The sequence below is a fragment of the Rattus norvegicus genome, chromosome 2, assembly GCF_036323735.1.
Source record: "Rattus norvegicus strain BN/NHsdMcwi chromosome 2, GRCr8, whole genome shotgun sequence".
In the NCBI taxonomy this organism is placed as follows: domain Eukaryota; kingdom Metazoa; phylum Chordata; class Mammalia; order Rodentia; family Muridae; genus Rattus; species Rattus norvegicus.
Window position 1 is genome coordinate 62,859,519 of NC_086020.1, and position 20,000 is coordinate 62,879,518.

A 20,000-nucleotide genomic window follows, 5' to 3' on the forward strand; every position below is an offset into this window, starting at 1 on the left:
AGAATTGATTACTACAGTGAAGTTAGTTGTGGGAGTTCTATACCTTAGGGAATGTATTAAATGTCATTGAATTAAATACATTAAAGGAGTGATTCTCACACTATGTGAAATGCAGCCTTTCTTTTGAGAGGGTAATAGGAGACAGTCTCACTCCGCAGGGCAAACTGGTCTAAAACTCACATTTTAGCAAAGGTTGGCCCCAAGTCTAGCTCTTATTCACTCTAGTTCAGAGTTGTTATTTCTGTGACAAAAACACCATGTCTCAAAGCAGCATGGGGGAAAAGATTTGATCTTAGGACTCTCAGAGCACATTCTATCACTGGGGTAACTCAGGGCAGGGACTCAAGGCAGGAACCTTGGGAAACAGAAACCATGGGGGAGCACTGCTTAGCACCAAGGATCACCAGCCTAGAAATGGCACCACACCCACAGTGAGCTGGGCCTCTCCACAGCAATCATTTATCAACACAGAGCCCACGGACTGGCCTACAAGAGAATGTTCTGGAGTCATTTTTTCAACTAAGATTCTCTCTTCCCAAATATGTGTAGGTTTATGTCAAACTGACTAAAACCAACCAACACTCCTCTAGATATTCTTGATACATAGTAGCTAACATGACCTGCTTTCTGCCTGGTGTGTCTGTATCCCACAAGGTCTTTCAGGAAACCAGGCCTCAAAGGTGCAGTTGAAGATAGGCTTTCTCAGGCTAGCTCCACCTTGTGGCTAACAGAACTGCCAATTAACATTTCCTAATTTGTCTTCGGATGCTAGTTGAGGTTCCTAATTATAACCTCAAGAACTGTGGGAATCCAGCACTGACATTCTGAATCATCAAAGCATGATTAAGTTGTGCGTCCTCTATTTTGATGATTCTTCAAGTGCTTTCTGGTGACTTGTCACTAGGCATTCGGTATTGGCGCTCTGCCCTCAGAAAGATCATAGTTTGGTGGGAGAACACCCACAGAACCATCACACAATAAAGTTGTAGCGGTGACGAGGCAACTAAGGAAAACTGCATTGCGCTGAGAGCATAATAACAATCTGATCAATTGAAGAGGTCACAGAGGGGACATCATGGAGGGATGCGGAGGGCTGACCACGTTGAGTTTAGGCCTCCACACAAGAGGACTATCTAAGGTAAAGCAATGATTTACCTTAGATAGCAACGATTCTAGGCAAGGAGATTGTAAGATGCCCTGTGGTAGTGGGGTGGGGAGGAGGCATGAAAACAGGAGGTCAAGGTTGTTGAAATGATGAGAATATGGAGTATAGACGATGAATAAGCAGGAAGGCCAGCGCACGGAAAGGCTTTAAACTTGGAAGTAGCTTTGTCCTGAGGAGGATGAGAAGCACGGACTTTGAGCAGGTAAAATGAAGTTCTATAGCATGGGTAGCTGCCTTCAATCAAGCATTTCTTTGTGTATTTGCCTATGTAGTTCCTATGTGTGCGCTTGTGAGGACCTGTATGCATATGCGCATGTGTGTGGTGTATGTCAGATGGCTTTCTTAGTCCCTCTCCGCCTCATATTTTGAGGCTTTTTTTTTTTTAAACTGAAACTGAAGTGAGCCTCTCTGGTTGGACTGCCTAGGCAGAGAGTCCAGGGATCTTCCTGTTGTATTCTAGTTCTGCCTTCTCCCCTTCCCCAGAGCTGGGGCTGCAGATGTAGGCCCCAGAAGCTTTTCCATGGGGTGCCTAGGATTCACACTCTGACCCATAGGCTTATTCGTCATGGACTGGGTCTCTCTCTATCTTGCTTAGTTACCTATTTGATGCCAATGCTGTTTTGTTTGGAAGTAGGATCTCATGTAGCCCAGGTCAGTCTCAACTTCCTATGTAGCCAAGGATGGCCTTGAACATCTGACCCTCCTGTTTCTAGCTTTCCGGGGCTGAGATTACAGGGGTCATCAATTGTGCTCAGTTTATGTGGTGATAGGGCTCAAAGCCAGAACTTCACGAATGCCAGCTTAGGCAAGCACTCTACCAACTCAGTTGCATCCTCAGCTCCAGTCAATTCTGTTTCCGGTTGTTAGCCCAGGGGATTTGTATGGTGCCCTGTTGCCTGGCTGGGTATTCTGTGACTCCTTGAGCTTGAAGCCCTAAGTTCTAGGATTGTAGGTGGATATTCTGCAAGGAGTATTTACATACAAGAAGGTTGGTTTTAAAAAGAAATGCAGCCTGGGGTTGGGGATTTAGCTCAGCGGTAGAGCACTTGCCTAGAGCAAGGCCCTGAGTTCGGTACCCAGCTCCGAAAAAAAAGAAAAAAAATGCAGCCTTGCATGTTTGGGGTGTGTGTCTGTGTGTGTGTGTGTGTGTGTGTGCGCGCGCGCTTGTGTAAAAGCCAAGGACATATGTAGAGGTTAGAGGACAACCTTGTGGAGTCGGATCACTACTACCTTTCATGAGCTCCATCTTTCCTTGAGCCTCCATGACTGCATAGCAAGCACTGTAATCCTGCTGAGCCATCTCTCAGGGTCCTAGTTTTGGTTTGTTTTTGTTTTGAATAAACAGTCTAGATGCTGCTTTACATCAGTCCCATATAACCCTTACCATAGCACTCTGAAGAATACTTTTTATTACTTATTTAGCGTATGACTGTGTATACGTGTGACAGTAGAGTGAGGGTCAGAGGACATGTTTTACCTGCCTGGTGTCATCAAGCTTGACAGCAAGAGCTTTTACCTGTTGAGCCATCTCACTGGCCCACGTGAAGATGTTGATATTCCTATATTTTTTTTAAAGATTTATTCATTTATTATATATAAGTACACTGTAGCTGTCTTCAGATACACCAGAAGAGGGCATCGGATCTCTTTACAGATGGTTGTGAGCCACCATGTGGTTGCTGGGAATTGAACTCAGGACCTCTGGAAGAGCAGTCGGTGCTCTTAACCGCTGAGCCACCTCTCCAGCCCCTGATATTCCTATTTTAAGAGATTCCAAGGGGTTGGGGATTTATCTCAGTGGTAGAGCACTTGCCTAGCACGTGCAAGGCCCTGGGTTCGGTCCCCAGCTCCGAAAAAAAAAAAAAAGAAAAAAAAGAAAAAAGAGACTCCAAAAAGTTAAGTAACATTTAACCAGAACATTCCACTGTTAGTTCCCCCAAGACCCAGATCTTTTTTATTTCAGTCTGCTCCAAAACATCTTTCCTAAACAAGCCCAAGGTGAGGGCAAACTAAAATACTTCCTGTAGGCTAGCCTGCCTCTGAGAACAGTGCCATTGCACCTGATGTGATGTTCACCACTGCCACACCCCTAAGGCCAATCACTGCAAAGAAGCCAGTTTCTACTTGGAGTTCAGTGTTCTCTCCTTGAGAAGTTATCAACACACTCTATCCTCTCCAGACAAGGAGCCAAACAGAAAATCAGCCTCAACAGAATCTCAACAATGACCTGACTCTTCTCCTCCCAGTTAATGCAAAGAGCTTACTAGTGGTGAGGCTTATGAAAGCAGCTGCAGTCTGCCTGGAGGCTTACTGTTCAGTAAAGTTCAAGGCAAGCCACTTTTTCAGTGCAGTTCTAGTAGATTTTGTCCCCCTTAGCAACACAATTGGGAAACATCAATGTTCTCAAAAACAATGACACTGATTTTTCCCAAATGCGCTACATTTTCTCTTTGAAATGAGTCAAAGGACAGATCAGGCAGGTTCTTGGAACCTGTACTGTTGTAGGAGGTGTGGGGGTTGACACCAATAAGGATTGAGGCATTGTTTCTGCTTTGAAAGAAAGGTAGAATAAAGCGCTGATTTTCATAGGTGAGTTCTGATTCACTGTGGGTATTTTAAGGTTCACATCTGACTTTAAGACAAGATAAGCAGCAGTGGCTGGTGGATGGCCATGGAGGTAAGAGGTGAGGTGGAGCTCTTCTTACGCCTTGGTGGAAGCAGGGTAAAAGCAAGATGACAGAATCAGTCTGGAGAGGACTGAGCCCATACACTCCAGTGGCTGGTGCAGCAAATGAAGTGCTGCAGACCAGCTAGTGAGACCTGCCTAAAGAATCAATAGTAAATAGGACTGTAAATGGGGGTGGGGCACAAGCAGTAGCTCAGATCAGCTCCATCCCCAGCAGTAGAGAAGAAAAGGGTGTGTGAGGTGGGGGAGGGATGACTGAAATGGACTGTGAAAATAAAGGGATAAAGGAAAGCATCTGTAATGAAGACTGAAGACAAGGTTGCAGGCAGTAGAGTACTGTTTATATTGATCCTTACCCAGAGAGATCTGGCACCTTTTGGCGCGCAGGTAGGAGTGGATAGGTGGGTATTTTCTAAGACCAAGTCTCCTTCTGTAGTGTAAGCATGCCTAGAACTCTCTCAGACATCTCCTGTCCCAGCCTCCCCAATGATGGGAGTATGTGTGCCACACACAGTAAATCTGGCACCCTCACAATGACCTTTGAACTGGTCCTTCTCTAACTGAGTTCTGGCCAGAATGATTTCCTCGATACTAATTGACTTTCCCTCCACCTGTCCTTCCTCCACTGATCTACCTGGGTGGTTTTCTCGGTTCTGTCTGGTCTCTATTCCAGGGCTCGCCCTAACCGCATGAACTCCCCCTATCTTAATTGGCCTGTCTTATTCCTAAAGCTCCAATCCCACCCACATTTTCTGTCTTTGGCTCTAGTGCCTCATAAGCCTTCCCAGAACAAAAATTCCACATGAACAGGGATTTTGTTTTGCTCCTACAACATGTCATGTTTCTAGCGTCTACAACGCCCAACACCTGGTTGGGCAGCCAACATGGCCCTGAAAGACTGAAGGAGTCTGTGAGATAGGGCGGGGGCTTGGCAAAATGTATGACCTCTGTGACGGGCAGAGAGCTCTGGGCAGATGCTTGGTGCAGCACTTCCTCTGCTTCCTCCGCCTTCGTTCCCTCTCCCCTTTTCAAAGGCTAGTGACAAGCAACAGGAATTAGGCCAGCTCAAATGCTAATGGAAATTAAACGCGAGAGGAGAGCTGAAACAGAGAACAAACGCAGACGCAAAAGTAAAGGAAACCGGTGAAAAAGTAAGGCGGCGAAAAGGCCAGCAGACGTCACTCTCTCTGGTCACGCTCCCCGACTCCCCCGCGGCCGGGCGAGGCGCTCTTCCTCCGCCTTGTAGCTGCCCCGTAGCGGGTGCGAGTCACCATCGCTTTGGATAAGGCTGGGCCCGTAGTCCCACGAGGGAACTCCACACCCGCACCCCACAAATCTGCCCCTCAGGGGCACCCTGCGCCAGCCCCGGGGTGGGGGTGGGGGTTGGCGTGGGGCGTGAGGACTACATCTCCCAGGATGCATCGCACTAGCGCGCTTGCGCTGTGCGGCCGGCGGCGGCGGTCTGTTCTCCGCTGAGGAGGAGTGGGGCAGAGGAGGGAGGCAGCGGGTGAGAGTTCAGAGTTCAGCAGCAGCAGCCCGAGCCCATGATTCCCATATGCCCTGTAGTTTCTTTCACCTATGGTGAGTCTAATGTGGCCCGTGGAGGCCTCTGCCATGCCCTCCCCCGGCCCCGGGCGGCGGGTAGGCGCGGGGGTTGGGGCCAGCTTCGGGGAGGAGGCGGCGGCCGCCACCCGGGCGTGCGAGTGAGTGAGGGAGTGCGGGGAGGGAGGCGGACGGCGGTGCGGCCGCGGCCCGGCCGGCCAGGGCGGCTTCTCACGGCCCCTTTTCTCTCCCTTGCCATCCCTCGGCGCCCCGACCCCTTCACGGCTGCCCTCCCGCCATGGGACCTGACTCTCCGTGCCCGCCGCAGTGCCCAGCCGGCTGGGGGAAGATGCCAAAATGGCGACCGGCAACTACTTTGGATTCACCCACAGCGGGGCGGCGGCGGCGGCGGCTGCGGCCCAGTATAGGTAACGGCTCCCCGCCTTCTCCCTTTTCTCTCCCTCCGCGCCTCGCGGTCGGTCTCCCGCCGACGCTCCGGCCCGCGGCCGCATCCGCCCCCGCCCCCGCCGCACCGCCCCGAGCCCGGGCCCCGCGGCAGGCGCGGTCGGGCCCCGCACCCTCCCCCACACCCGCCCTTCCCTGCCCTGTCGTACTCCGCCGGGTACGGCCGGCATCAGGGAGAGGTCCCCAGAGGGGCAGAGATGGGGGAAGGAATGACTACGGAGGGTTGGGGACGTGGAGGGCCGCTGGGGCCTTCCACGGCCACTGAGGTAAAATGGCCTCCCGCGGACTTGGAGCGGAGCCGAGCGGCCCGCAGCCGGCCCCTCGTCTTCCCGGTCCCCGCCTCCACCCTGTCAGCCCCCACCTCTTATCTTCCTTTGGCTCCGGGAATGGAGAGAGTGAGCGAAGGGGACCTCGCACCGGGTGCGGAGTCTCAGGCTCAACGGCCTCTACGCGACGCCCCCGGAGGCCAGATAATAACATGTCTTTGTCGGTACCTTGGCCCTGGGTGCCCCGACAGCCCCCCAGCCCCTAAAATTAACTGCCAGTTTGCCAGCGTCACTGCATCCATCCCATTCCCTTTGGTTTTCTTGCTCGGAGAGATGTTAATATGCCAACCACCTGTGAATTGTTTAGCTGTTAGACTGGAAAAGATGTGCGAAGTTCCTAGTGCAGATGATGCGTTGCCATAGTCTTTGTAACCATTGAGGATGGTTTCGGGTGGACCGGTGATTCTCCTTTGGGGTCTTTTTCCCCTGGGGAAAAGAAAAGAAGGCGAGTGGCTGTATACTGAGTCGTTGTAAGTCACGGGATGAATCCTCTGCCTGCAGATAGCTGTCAGTACTAAATAGCTGTGATTCCTTATACGTCCCATCTATCGCAGGCAGAACCGAAAGACACAACGGAATATCATTGTACTGTTTATGAATCAGTAAGACAGTCTCTTGGTTCATGCAGTAAGCTTACAGCTTTATGTATGCGTCATATCGCATACCTTAGCACATTAGGTTCATCATGGTTAAATTCAGACAGTTTTTTTTTTTTTTTTTAAATCTCATTTACCTTTAGGCGAGCCATGTATTTAAAGGGGGCTCATTGGAAAACAAAATTTTAGGAACACTAGCTTCGTGGTTTTTATGACATTTGGGACATAATTTTTGAGTTTCCTCTATAAAATGGGATACTGGCCAATATTTGGGGGCTGAAAATTCTAAAGGAAAAAGAAATTGCCTGATTTTGTGGACTCCTAAGATAGAATTTACTACAAGAGGTACTGTTTTATATATTACTGAAAAAGAAAAAATAATCTGTCAATTAAAATAGATGAAATGCCCCCATTGTTTTTTTAAAGAGGTGTTAAAATTATAAATGCATTATATTGCTGGCATAGATAATTTACTGATTGTTAAAAGCCTCGATCTTAATGTGGCAGTCTGTTGAGGCCAGTGCTGAGAAAAATGACTGGAATTATATTATCAGAGCAAAATCATGGTACATTTCAGACATTAGCATGTCATTTGTTTTACCGACTTAGATATTAAACAAGCAAAGTTTTGTGAAGGGAGAAAACATAGTCAACTTAAATAATTTCTTTTTTTTTTTTTTTCCTGAGAAACAAGATAGCTAATGGCCTCTGTGGCCATAAATCTGCTAATGAATAACATGTATTCTAGAAAATGCTGTTTAACCATTAAATTTTTCTATTCATTTTGTACAATATTTTTTCTTAGTATTCACTGAATAACACGTTTGCATTTTAACTGTTTAGGTACTGAAAATTAGGAGTAGGAGTGTTGAGCAGTTTTTAAAGTTTTTTTTCCAAAATGCAGACGTATAGATTTTAAAATTATTTTAGTCCAATCAGTATTATAAGAATGTTTTCAATGCTAGCTTAAGCAAACTTGATAAATCCAGGCCATGGGGCTGAAGAGATGGCTCAGCGGTTAAGAGCACTGACCTCTTCTTCCTCAAGGTCCTGCGTTCAATTCCCAGCAACCACATAGTGGCTCACAACCATTTGTTAGGGGATCCAATGCCCTCTTCTGGTGTGTCTGAAGACAGCTACAATGTAGTCATATAAATAAAATAAATCTTTTAAAAAAAAAATAGCCTTGGTGTTAACTTCATGTATTACCAGAACTAATTATTAAGACACTGTCTTTTTACATAGGCATATATGAAAAGCTCTGGTATTTAAACACAGAATTCATGTGCAATAATGCTAATGTTTGAGGAAGATGAATAAACATTAATACTAATGGTGTTGTTGATTCTGGTTAGAAACAGTTATAATGGAACTTTAAGAGGTGGAGAACCTTGGTTTGTATGCCTATATGTACTGTTCCTTAATTTGAAAGATCTCAAACATGAGGACGTGTTTTAAGTCTTTTACATTTAGATAAGATGCTTCATGGTCATTGACTCTCAATAACACAGAGTGAATGTCCAAAATCTCAATTCTGGTTCTTAGCTTTCCTAGTCATATCAATATACAATATATTTGACTAAATTTACCTTAGATTCACCTTTACTCCATTCTGGAGATGGAGTGCTAATTCTTCATGTTTGTTGGCAGTTGCTCTACCACTATCCCTAGCTTTGGTATTTGTAATGATACACTAAAGAATTAGTATGATATGTTGTAAACAAGTTCCAAATAGATTATCTTCATTTGTGATAACTCATGCTAAACATTTCTGTGTTGAGCATTTATTCAGTCTTTGTGCTTCAAAGTCCCACTTTCTGTTTTACTGTTTTGTATATGTTTTTAGGGACAAAGTTAACTTAGAATGCCATTTGTTCTTTGAAGGTTTGCTTCCAATTGAAAAAAAATTGTGAATGTTCTTTGTATGTGTTTATATATTTCTGATAAGATGCTTAGTTTATGGGTGGGGGGCACAAGACAAAGCAGGTTCTCCCCTGGAAAATGGTAACCAAGATGGGTTCATGGCAGAAAGTGAGTTTAGTTGGAGAGCTCATATGTTGAGAAGGAAAGTATACTGTCCTTTTTAGAGAGAGAGAGAGAGAGAGAACACGAACGAACTTAGGGAGGACACACTCAAAAAAATAAAAAACAAAGATGTAAACTTTAGCTAACAAAGATGTTAGCTTCACATTTAACTTGAACTGTAGGCCTTTTTGTTTCCACCTTGTAGGTGTTGGGCTTTTAGGCATTGCTGTCACACTAAGCAATTTCCTTTTGTTTTTATTCATGGGGGGGTGGGGTTCACTTGTCTCAGGCTAACCTTGAGCTTACTCTGTAGCCGAAGATAACCTGAAACTACTGATATCCCAGCCTCAACCCACAGTGTGCTTCTATTTGAGCCACACTCAGTTTAGCATAATTCTTTTATTTATTATTGTATACTGTTTCCTGTGGGGGTGTGTCCAGCAGGCCTGTGGAGATGAGACTGCAGCTTTCAGGGATCAATTCTCTCCCTCCACCACAGTCATGTGGCTTGTAGGGCAAGTGCTCTTATCTACTGATCTAAGGTAATTTTTGTTGGAGGGCAGACAATCTGATGTTTTTATAATAGACTTTCTCTCACCCTCTTACTAAAAAGTGAGTTTTTCATAGTACTCAAGGGATTTTTTTTTAGAGACAAGATCTTACCATGTTGCCCTGTCTGGCCTGGAAATCACCTGCTTCTGCTTCCTGAGTGCTGGGATCAAAGGCATGTTCCGTCACTCCCAGCAGTACTTGAGCTTTCAAAGGAATTTTTTGGGGATACACAAATCTGTAATAAAAGGGTCATTTATATTCTCCAGTGAGCAGAAATAAAACCTTTTAGTGTTTTAAACAGCCATTTTCTCTTCACTTATTCTTGAGAAAAATCTCCAACATTTCTTATAATTTTCAAATTTAGTCAAATACTTATCTGTTCTCTGGATAACTTAAATCTTAAGCTGATACTTAAACTAGTTTTATTTTCCTAGCTGTAACTTTTGGTATCATTAATGTCTGAATGTTACTCTACCCTCAATAAAGTTGCTATTTAAGTAATCATTTGGAAACATTTTTACCATTCTTACCAATATTTATTTGAATCCAGAGAATGAAGATTATATAAATGTGCAAAATAATTACTCCCCTTATTTGTATCTCTTAGAGACCTCCAGCCTCAGCCTCTTAAATGTTAACATTCTAGTCATGAGTCCTCATACATATGTGGTGAGCATTTAAGAATCTCTAGTCAAAAGAAAGCAGCTCATCTAATGAGTTTGACATGTCTTTGGGAAATATATTTCTAAGGGCCTTAGATCACTAAAATATTTTGAGCAGGCAAACGATCACTTTGCATAAGCTGATTAATCAGTGACTTTAGGTTTTTGCTTTTTCCTTTATATTTTGTACTTGAATGTGTAGAGTTAATAACACTATCTTCAAAGTAAAGAAAGAGGGCTGGAGAGATGGCTCAGAGGTTAAGAGCACTGACTGCTCTTCTAGAGGTCATGAGTTCAAATCCCAGCAACCACATGGTGGCTCACAACCATCTGTAATGGGATCCGATGCCCTCTTCTGGTGTGTCTGAAGACAGTGACAGTGTACTCATCATATATAAAATGAATAAATAAAATGTTTTTTAAAAAAAAGTAAAGAAAGAAAACCCAGGTGAGTGGGTTTTGAAACCAGTCATGAACATAGAACTTTACTGACTGTTAATTTTTTTTTATTATCTTGTATTAGTTTTCCCATTGCTGAATCAGAGACTTTAGGATGCATAAATTAAATGTATGAGTTTGAAATAATAAAGTTGCTACCTTACACCCCCCTACCTCAAGAAAAAGGATAGTTGCTATTAGACTTCTGGAATTTCCTATATAATTTACTAATAGCCTAGGGAGTGGGTTGAAGGGACTTGGGCATAGCTTGGTAAGTATTTGTATACCATGTTTGAGGCCTAGAGTGTAATCCTTAGTTGTAGTGTATAATGGGGAAGGGGTTTGTAGAGTAAGCCAGAATAATCATGTATAGAATGTTGAAGTGTATGGGTAGGTATGCTTTACATTGCCTTTGTGGTAGCATGGTGTCTTAAAATGATTTGAATTGGGAATTAGTTAAACTTAAATTTGTATCTAAGCTCCATTTGCCAAGTCACTTACTTTCTAAGATTTGATTTATCTACCTTTACTTTAGGTGAAGATTAAGTACAATACTTCCTAGCCTAGAACACAGTGTGTTCTACCGATGCTATAGATTTTTAATTTCTAGATTTAATCTATAGATTCCCAATTTATGTCTGCCATATGATTACTATAAAATAGGTGTTAGTATCAGTGGTAGGTCTCAGTGTCAATTCAGTAGGGAAGAAAGAAATTTTCTTTACAGATGGTGTGATTATTCAGTTCATCACACACAAAAATGAGAACCAGTAAGTTCAGTAAATTTTCTGTAGCTAAATCATACAAAAATGAACTGAGTTGGAGATGGTAGTGTACACACTACTATCCCAGTACTAGAGCTACCCTGAGTAAATTCAAGGCCAGCCTGATTTACAGAGGGAGATTTTGTCTCAACTAAACAAAACAAATTCACATTTCTGTTATAGCAATGTTTTATTAAGTTAAAATTAGATTACAAATAACTCCTGTTTATGTAAGCCGGTGCTCCATAACTAATTATATCCACAGCACTGCCCTTGTTTAGATACAGCTGCAAACCTATTGGATAGAAATAAAGCTAATGAAATCTGCAAGGCTCACTAAGAAAAAGAATAGTCATAAAGAGGTTATATCAATGAAAAAGTTAAGAAATAAAAACTGTTAAATTAACTCTAGAATATACTTAATATATTTCTAGACTTGGGATTTCCGAAAATGCCCAGGTAACTTGATAAGGAGGTCTCAGTGATTGTACTGAAGCACTGATTATCCTAAAACTAGTTAGGACATCTTGTAAGAATGATTTAAGAAGGACTTGGAAAAATAAAATGAGAGGATGGATAGATCATTAAAAACTTTAGAGATAGAACCATGCTTATGTAGATGAGTTAGATTGTATAGTATATGGAATGCTGAAAGGTAGTTGGTTTGTCACACAGCTGGCTACATTATTACTAAGGAATGATAGAGGGTGAAATTTATAAATGAGTCTACTTAGGCTTAGAAATGCAGTAACTGGCAGTGTTAGAATTACATTTTTTCATCTACTTAGTAAAGATTGAAGGGTCAACACTGCCCCTATCTATAAATTGTTCATGTCACCATTCTGTTATAGCAAAAGATTAAGGTCATCTTTCAAGGATGGCATTTTTTTCATGTTTGATAAAGTCCTGTGCTTCTAATGCATAGAGATCAAATTAATAAAATAAACATTGTGCTTTTTGGATTTTTTTTAATATTCTCTGTGTTAAAAGGCATTTGAAAAGGGTACTTCACTTGATACTGGTACTTGATTTTTGGAATCTGCTCTGAGAGTTTTACACTTGCAATCAAAGATAGAGACAGATGTGGTTTCATACAAATAGCTATGCTATGGTGACAGTTATTAACTTTTAAGACTTAGATTGTGAATATGCACATTCACTGGTGTGCAGGGGCAGAGAGAGAGAGAGAGAGAATATGAATATGAATATGAATATGAATATGAGAGAGAATGAGCAGGTGGCCAAGGAGAGCAGATGGACCCCCTGGAACTACAGAGTGGTCATGAGCTGTATGATATGGGTGCAGAAAACCAAACCTGGATCTTCTTGAAGAGCATTAGGTGCTGTTAAATTGCTGAGCTATCTTCCAACCACCATTCTTGACTTTTTATGAAAGGCTAAAATGGGAAATTGGAAGCTATGACTAAAAGTATTACTTTGTTTGGAAAGCAGTTTTATTCTGTGGTCCAGGCTGACTTGGAACTCATCATCTAGTCCAGCTACCTTCAAACTTAAGCTAATCCTGCTGTTCAGCTTGGTGTGATCCATCATACCTGGCTTTTAAAACATTTTCATGGAAGTCTACAGAACTTACTCAGCAGGTGAAACAGCACCCCTATCATCTGGCTCACAACTGCCTATAAGTCTGGTGATCCAACACAGTATTCTGGCTTCCTAAAGTATAAATAACCCAAATAGAGGTTTGGAGAGATGGCTTAGCAGTTAAAAGCATTTGCTGCTCTTGCAAAGGACCTGGGTTCAGTTCCTAGAACTCACATAGTAGTGGCTTAGAACCTCCCAAACTCTAGTTCCCAGGGATCCAGTACTCTCTTCTGTCCTCCTGAGGCAACACCCATATACATAAAATATTTTAAAATATGTCTTAAATAATAAAAATCTTTAAGAATACTTATAAATGGTGGTACACGCCTTGGCCAGGTGGATCTCAGAGTTCTAGGATAGCCAGGGCTACATAGAGAAACATTGTCTCCAAAAAAAACTTAACAAAAACAAAACACCTATTGAAACATTGTATATGTAAAAAGAAAATTGCACACATGATAGTTTGGTAATCTGTCAAAATAAGTATACTTGCATAGCCCTCACTTTAAACAGACTGTTACCATCATCTTAGGAGGCTTCTACACTTTCTAATTAATTAAATTTTTTTTTGGAGATTCAATATTATTTGCAAAATAATTCACAGTTCTTATCAGTGTTAGCCATTATTCCTTAGGTGTTTGAAAATAGGGCTTAGGAAAGGAATAAGGTTTAGATGAGTAAATCTGGCTATCATCCTCATGTTTGGTGATCAACTGCTAAAGCAGAATATGTATAAAACTAGAGAAAGTGTAGTGCCTGGTGTGGGAACATGTTTTGAGTGAATAAATAACAAAAGGATGAGTTACAGACTTCTGAGACATTTGGTAGAGCCAGAGATAAAAAACAAGAGCAAACTCTCCATCATGTAGGACCTGGGAATCGAACTCAGGCGATCAGACTCCAGTGCAAGAGCCTTTACCCACTGAGCCATCTCTCCCTTACAGAGGCTGTTTTTCTTTTCTCCATTTGTGTGAATAGTCCTCATTCCCTGAAGAAATGTCAGTGTTTGAGGAATGGCTTTTGGTGCATTCAGTTACAAAGCACTTTATATTACCTAACAGCTTTTAGTATTACTAATACTTTGTTTCTTTTTTGAGCTGTTCAGTTATTTATAGTAGTTTAAAGGACTTCAAATACAACTTTTGGGGCTATTATATAGTCTGTATTGATGTTGCTGGGCACAATTGTTGTCTTCTATGATGAGTTATTTAAATTGGCTTTCTACCTTCGCAGTTAACTCATTCTTCATAAAGCCCCCCCACACACACACACACACACTCTTTGTTTTCACAGGAGTGGAAAACTCCAGTCTCAGAGCATCTTCAGTATGCTACCTTCACGCTTCAGTAGTTTTCAGTCTATTGTTAGTTTTTCCTGTGCCTTAGATTTCCTCATTGCTTTTGATGCTTACCATATTTTTTCCAGGTGTGTTGGTGTGAATTCTGTTGTGTTTACTTCTGCCTGTGGATTGTTAGGGCTCCTAAATCTAAACATTGTTATTGCAAAAAAAATACTCTTTAATATTTCTTGTTTTTCTTTATATGTAATATTAAGTGGTTAAAATAACATTTTTTTGTTCTGTCCTCCAGGATTTTTTTTTTTTTTTTTTTTACCATCAGTGGGTTTTGTTTATTTCTTTGCTTTTATACTTTCTGGGTAATTGTAGGTATTTTCCATTTCACTAATTTTTAGCCAACTGTGTATAGTCAGTTATGTGAACCTGGGTTTCCTTTTTTTTTTTCTTTAAGATTTATTTACTTACCATATTTATATATGTACACTGTAGCTTGTCTTCAGACACACCAGAAGAAGGTATCAGATCTCATTACAGATGGTTGTGAGCCACCATGTGGTTGCTGGGACTTGAACTTAGGGCCTCTGGAAGAGCAGCAAGTGCTCTTAACCACTGAGCCATTTCTCCAGCCCCTGAACCTGGGTTTCTAATTGCAGTTTTTTATATGCTGCATTTTTGACAGTTGCTTGATTCCTTTAAAAGTTCACTGGCCCTTTTTTGTTTTTTTTTGTTTTTTTTTTTTTGAGACAGTATCTTAATGATACAGCTCCCAAGACCAGCTTTGAACTCATAATGTCTCATATTAGCCTTGAATTTGTGGCAGTCCTCTTTTCAACCACTCACATACTGAGGATTACATAGTGCAGAACCCATACCCATCTTCCTCTGTTTTGTTTTTAATTCTTTGGCTTTTTGAGACAAGGTTTATTCATGTAGTTCTGATTGCCCTGAAGCTTGATACATACACCATACTGGTCTGGAACTCACAAGGATCCTCTTCTTTTTGCTTCCTTACTTAGTGCTGGGATTAAAGGTATGTGTCACCACACCCAGCCCTCTGATTTATTTTTTTAATGTTTTTTAATTAAGCTTAATTATTGTTTGTATATGTGTGGAGATCAGAGGGCCTTAATGGGGGAGGGGGGGATCAGTTCTCCTTTTAACGTGGATCCCAGGGTTAGAACTCAAGCTGTCAGGTTTTGGTGGAAGATGGCATTGTGCCATCTTGGCCCACTTCGTTATTTTTGGTTCATCTCTTATTCCTTGATCTTAGATTTGATATTCTTTAATTTATTTAAATGTTAATAATTCAGCCAACTCCTGTTCATTATAACTATCTTCTTTTTGGGAATTGTGGTTCTTATAATTTACTTTTGAGCTTTCCCGTTGGTTGGAACCACATCTGCAATGTTTCTGAGAAGATAGCTTGTAGCTCATAAAATAATGGCAATGTAAGATTATGTTCAGCTAAATTACTGGTTGTTTAGATCTTGGTCATAAGTGATTTCCCAGGAGTTGTCTTGTAGTTAAAGATTTTTCTTTTCTTTACCCAGAGTTACCACTAAGAGGAAAAGTTTTCATATAGTTCTCCCTTAAAAAGGTGGTGGGGCACACCAATTCCAGGGCTTAGAGGAAGAGGCTGTCAGATCTTTGGGAGTTCCAGGGTAGTCTGATTTTACAAAGTGAGGTCCAGGCTAGTAATAAAACCTTGTCAATCACTCACGCACACCCACAAACCCCCCTCTGGAGTACAGAAAATGTTATTTGTGCAACATTCACTACATACAAACAAAAATTGGATCCTACCACTTCTGAACTGCCCATTCTTTCAGAACTAGCATGCCAAAAGTATGATAGGCTTTTGTAACCACTTGTTAGCAGCTGGCAAAAGATGCTAATGCAGCTACATTGACAGACAAATGTTCAGTTTGGAGTTTTGGGTTGGGTTTTTTTTTTTTCTCACTTATTTTGGGGTGTAGGTGTAGGGGGGGTCTGTTTTAGCAAAATTCCCTGGAAGAAAGCAGGACATACTGGAGATCTTCACCACCTTACAGAATGATAGCAACTTGAAGATCTACCTACGACTTTAATTTGTATGGTTTTAGACTCCAGTGGTCCAACAGACAGAGTCAGAAAAGCCTAGTATGCTTATAGCTTTTAGCTGAAATTTCCTTCCACTTCTGTCCAGTGTGTTTACTTACTTGAAAAAGATAAAATTTTATAAAGTAGTTTGTTTCCATCATTATATATCTTATGTTGGAACAATTTCTAGTTTCTATAAATTTTTATAGCTGGATACTAAATACGCATTTGCTTTTGCTATTTTGAAAAATTATAACAAATTTACATTGGTGTGAAATTGGTTTTATTCACTTACCATAGTGTCCTTAAAATTCATCCATGTTGCAACCATACAGTAGAATTTCCTTTTAAAAATTAAACATGGGGGCTGGAGAGATGGCTCAGTGGTTAAGAGCACTGGCTGCTCTTCCAGAGGTCCTGAGTTCAATTCCCAGCAACCACATGGTGGCTCACAGCCATCCGTAATGGGATCTGATGTCCTCTTCTGGTGTGCGTGAAGACAGTTACAGTGTACTCATATACATAAAATAATAAATAAATCTTTAAAAAAAATTAAACATGGGGTTGGGGACTTAGCTCAGCGGTAGAGCGCTTGCCTAGCAAGCGCAAGGCCCTGGGTTCGGTCCCCAGCTCCGAAAAATAGAAAAGAAAAAAAAAATTAAACATATGCTACTCCTTCTCTTGGTGTGAACACTTTGGGTTGTGTGTACTTCTTGGCTTTTGTTAATAGTACTAAATATATAAGTAGTCACCTTGCACACTGTTCTTGATTGGGTTTCTGGATCAAATGTTTATTTTTAATTTCTTGAACTTCCATTGCTGCCTCAAACACTTGTTTTTATAAAACTCATTCCAGTGGATGTGAGAAAATACCTTATCGTACTTTTTGATTTTGCATTTCTTTTATGATTAGTAGACTTTTTTTCCATGTTTTCATAGGCTATGTTGCTATTCACTTAATATCTATTCAAGATAAATTTATGTACTTATGTCCATTTTTTAAAAGATTTGTATATTTTGTATTTATGTGTTTTGTCCATTTTAAAGGTTGTTTAGCTATTGGGGTTCCCTTAAGATTCATGTAAATTTTAAAATTAAAATTTTTTTTGTTCCTTAAAAAGTCATTAGAATTTTGTTGAGCATCACACTGAATTTGTAGACCACTTAGAGTAATACTTAGAACCTAACATGTTCCAACTGGAATATGTGAGATGAATTGTTTCATGATCATTTATTTTACCTTCCCTAACTCCTCCCAGATCTTCCCCACCTTCCTATCCACCCAACTTCATCTTCTCACTTCTCTCTTTTCTAATGAAAAAATAACACAGAAAATAATAAAACATCCGTAACAAAACAGGGGCTCCATTTTGTGCTGGCTAACTATGCTTGGGCATTTATCTTTTTGCATGTATGTGTGCAACAGCAAATGTTGCAGGTTAGAGAACAACTTGTAGAAGTCAGTTTTCTCCTCTGTGTGGATTGAACTGGTTTGAGGCACATGACTTAATCTGGTGAACTACCTCAACAGCCCAGTTTTGTTCTTTGTGTGTCCATGAAGGAATTGGGCAGGGTGTAATTGGGTGACAAACATGTATAGTATGTGGAATCAGACTGAGGTTGGTTGACACCTGGTGTCTTCCTCAATTAATACCCAATTTACTTTTTGAGACAGGTTTTCTCACTGAATCTGGTATTCGGCAATGGCCAAGCAAGCCCCAGGAATCTGCCTGTCTCTGCCTATCCGGTGCTATGATACAAGCTTATGCTACTGAACCTAGATTTTTATATAAATTCTAGAATTTTGAGCTCAGGTCCTCCAGCTTGCCTGGTAGTCACTTAATCAGCTAAGCCATCTCCCTGGCCTTACGTTTATTCTTAACTATTTTAATCCTTTTGATACTACAGTTTATTTTGGCTACCACCAGCTGAGGGAAAAGGATCACAAGCTCAAAGCTGATCTGGAATATATGTGAAACCTTGCCTCAAAAAGAAAACACTAAAGGGGTCTGGGAATATGGCTCTAGTCCCGGAGGTCTGATGCCCTCATTTGGTTTCTGTGGGCATCAGGCATGAATGTGGTACACAGATATAACTATAGTAAAACATTCATATGTATGAAAAATTACTTTTATCTCCTGGAGACCTACAATCTCAGTGTGTTCTACTTTATTTTGCTGTCATTTAATTTTATATTCCTAAATATGTCTACTAAAGGTAATTTATCCTAATCAACTTTATGCAATTATTTTTATCTCCTGTACTCTTAGTTTTAGACATCGTATGTACTTTTCTTTTTATCCTAAATTCAGTGATAGACTGTGTAGACAGTGTACTATAATTTCTAGTTCCCCTGAAGGCAGTATCTCCTTTTTTTTTAGATTTATTTATTTTATCTATGTGAGTACACACTGTTTCTGTCTTCAGACACACCAGAAGAGGGCATCGGATCCCATTACAGATGGTTGTGAGCTACCATGTGGTTGCTGGGAATTGAACTCAGGACCTCTGGAAGAGCAGTCGGTTCTCTTAACTGCTAAGCCATCTCTCCAGCCCAATATCTCATTTTCTAGGACTCTTAAAACGTGTCAGCAGAATTTGCTTAAGGAGACAGAGGCAGGAAAGATCACAAATTGGAGGCCAACCTGGTCTGCAGAGAAACCCTGCCAAGCACACCCCCTCCCCCCAAAATCTTGAACCGTTCGTGCTCATTTGCGTCTCTTTTTTCCATGTACCATCCCTCCTTGCATTAGAGTTTTTACTGATACTGTGTTTTCTAGTTCTGAATTGTCTTCTGTAGTTAGGCAGATACTAAAACTTAACAAAAACAAAGCTCATCTTATTCCGATCGTAAGAAGTAGCTACTATAGAGCCAGATACCATGCTATAATTCTAAATCCTACTAGAGATCGTTTACAGTCCTGTACCACTTAATGGAAAACCTACCCAATTTAAAGTTAAGGTGGATTTTTTTTTCAGTTGTACTTTCTGTCCAACTATAAGATTTTCTCATGGGATCATCCCTTCATTGTCATTTCTGTGGTCATCGCATGACAAGGGTCTGAAGCTCTGGCTGGCTCCAACTTTCTGTGTAGTCAAGGATGAATTTGAACCAATTATCTTACCTCTACCTCTGTAGTACTGTGATTATAGACATGTGTCACCAGGCCTAGTGATTGTATCTTAATTCTGTTTTTTGTCTTCCTGGACATAGAGGTTATGTAATTTGTTTGATTCTAAACCATTGGTCTTACCATGATCTCTGGCCTGCTGCACAGCTGCTGATCTGGGCTTTCATTTTTCTCCATGTTTGCAAAATCTTTTAACTTGTTTTACTTTTTGTTTAGTCTGAGTACATTTCTTGTAGCTTCTTCTGAAAAGGTATATAATGGGAAAAGTTTGACTCAGATATCCTTTTTTTTTTTTTTCTTTTCTTCTTTTCGGAGCTGGGGACCGAACCCCGGGCCTTGCGCTCGCTAGGCAAGCACGCTACCGCTGAGCTAAATCCCCAACCCCTCAGATGTCCTTTAAAAGTACTTATTCTCGGGGTTGGGGATTTAGCTCAGCGGTAGAGCACTTGCCTAGCAAGCGCAAGGCCCTGGGTTCGGTCCCCAGCTCCGAAAAAAAGAAAGAAAAAAAAAAGTACTTATTCTCCATAGTTAAGCTGGGCATAAAATTCGACAGAGTAACCATCTTCCCTTGAGTTTTGAAGACATTACCATATTGTCTGTGGCCCACTAGTTATCTGATTTTCTATTGATTGTAAACTATACTGTTATATTTTCCTCTCTGGAAAATTGG

The 20,000-nt window shown here is 41.3% G+C and overlaps 1 protein-coding gene and 1 long non-coding RNA gene across 20 annotated transcripts in view; one reads left to right on the plus strand and one right to left on the minus strand.

Moving 5' to 3' along the window:
* LOC134485601 (uncharacterized) overlaps positions 1 to 18,869 on the minus strand; it is a 98,016-nt gene extending 79,147 nt beyond the window's left edge. For all 12 annotated transcript variants that reach the window (XR_010063762.1, XR_010063760.1, XR_010063764.1 and 9 more), the window contains exon 1: positions 6,220 to 18,869. This is a non-coding gene — a long non-coding RNA (uncharacterized LOC134485601). The remainder of the gene's footprint in view (positions 1 to 6,219) is intronic.
* Positions 4,815 to 20,000, plus strand: part of Zfr (zinc finger RNA binding protein) — a 63,045-nt gene continuing 47,859 nt past the window's right edge. For 3 of the 8 annotated variants that reach the window (XR_010063629.1, XM_017590988.3, XM_017590989.3), the window contains exons 1-2: positions 5,159 to 5,432; positions 5,722 to 5,821. Coding sequence is in view for 7 of the 8 variants with exons in the window: in XM_017590988.3 (XP_017446477.1) it covers positions 5,396 to 5,432; positions 5,722 to 5,821 (137 nt within the window). In the remaining variant the exon portion in view is untranslated. Of the gene's footprint in view, positions 5,003 to 5,093; positions 5,433 to 5,721; positions 5,822 to 20,000 lie in introns of those variants that run through there. The other 5 variants (XM_063282250.1, XM_039102742.2, NM_001270972.1 and 2 more) reach the window with 5 other exon arrangements.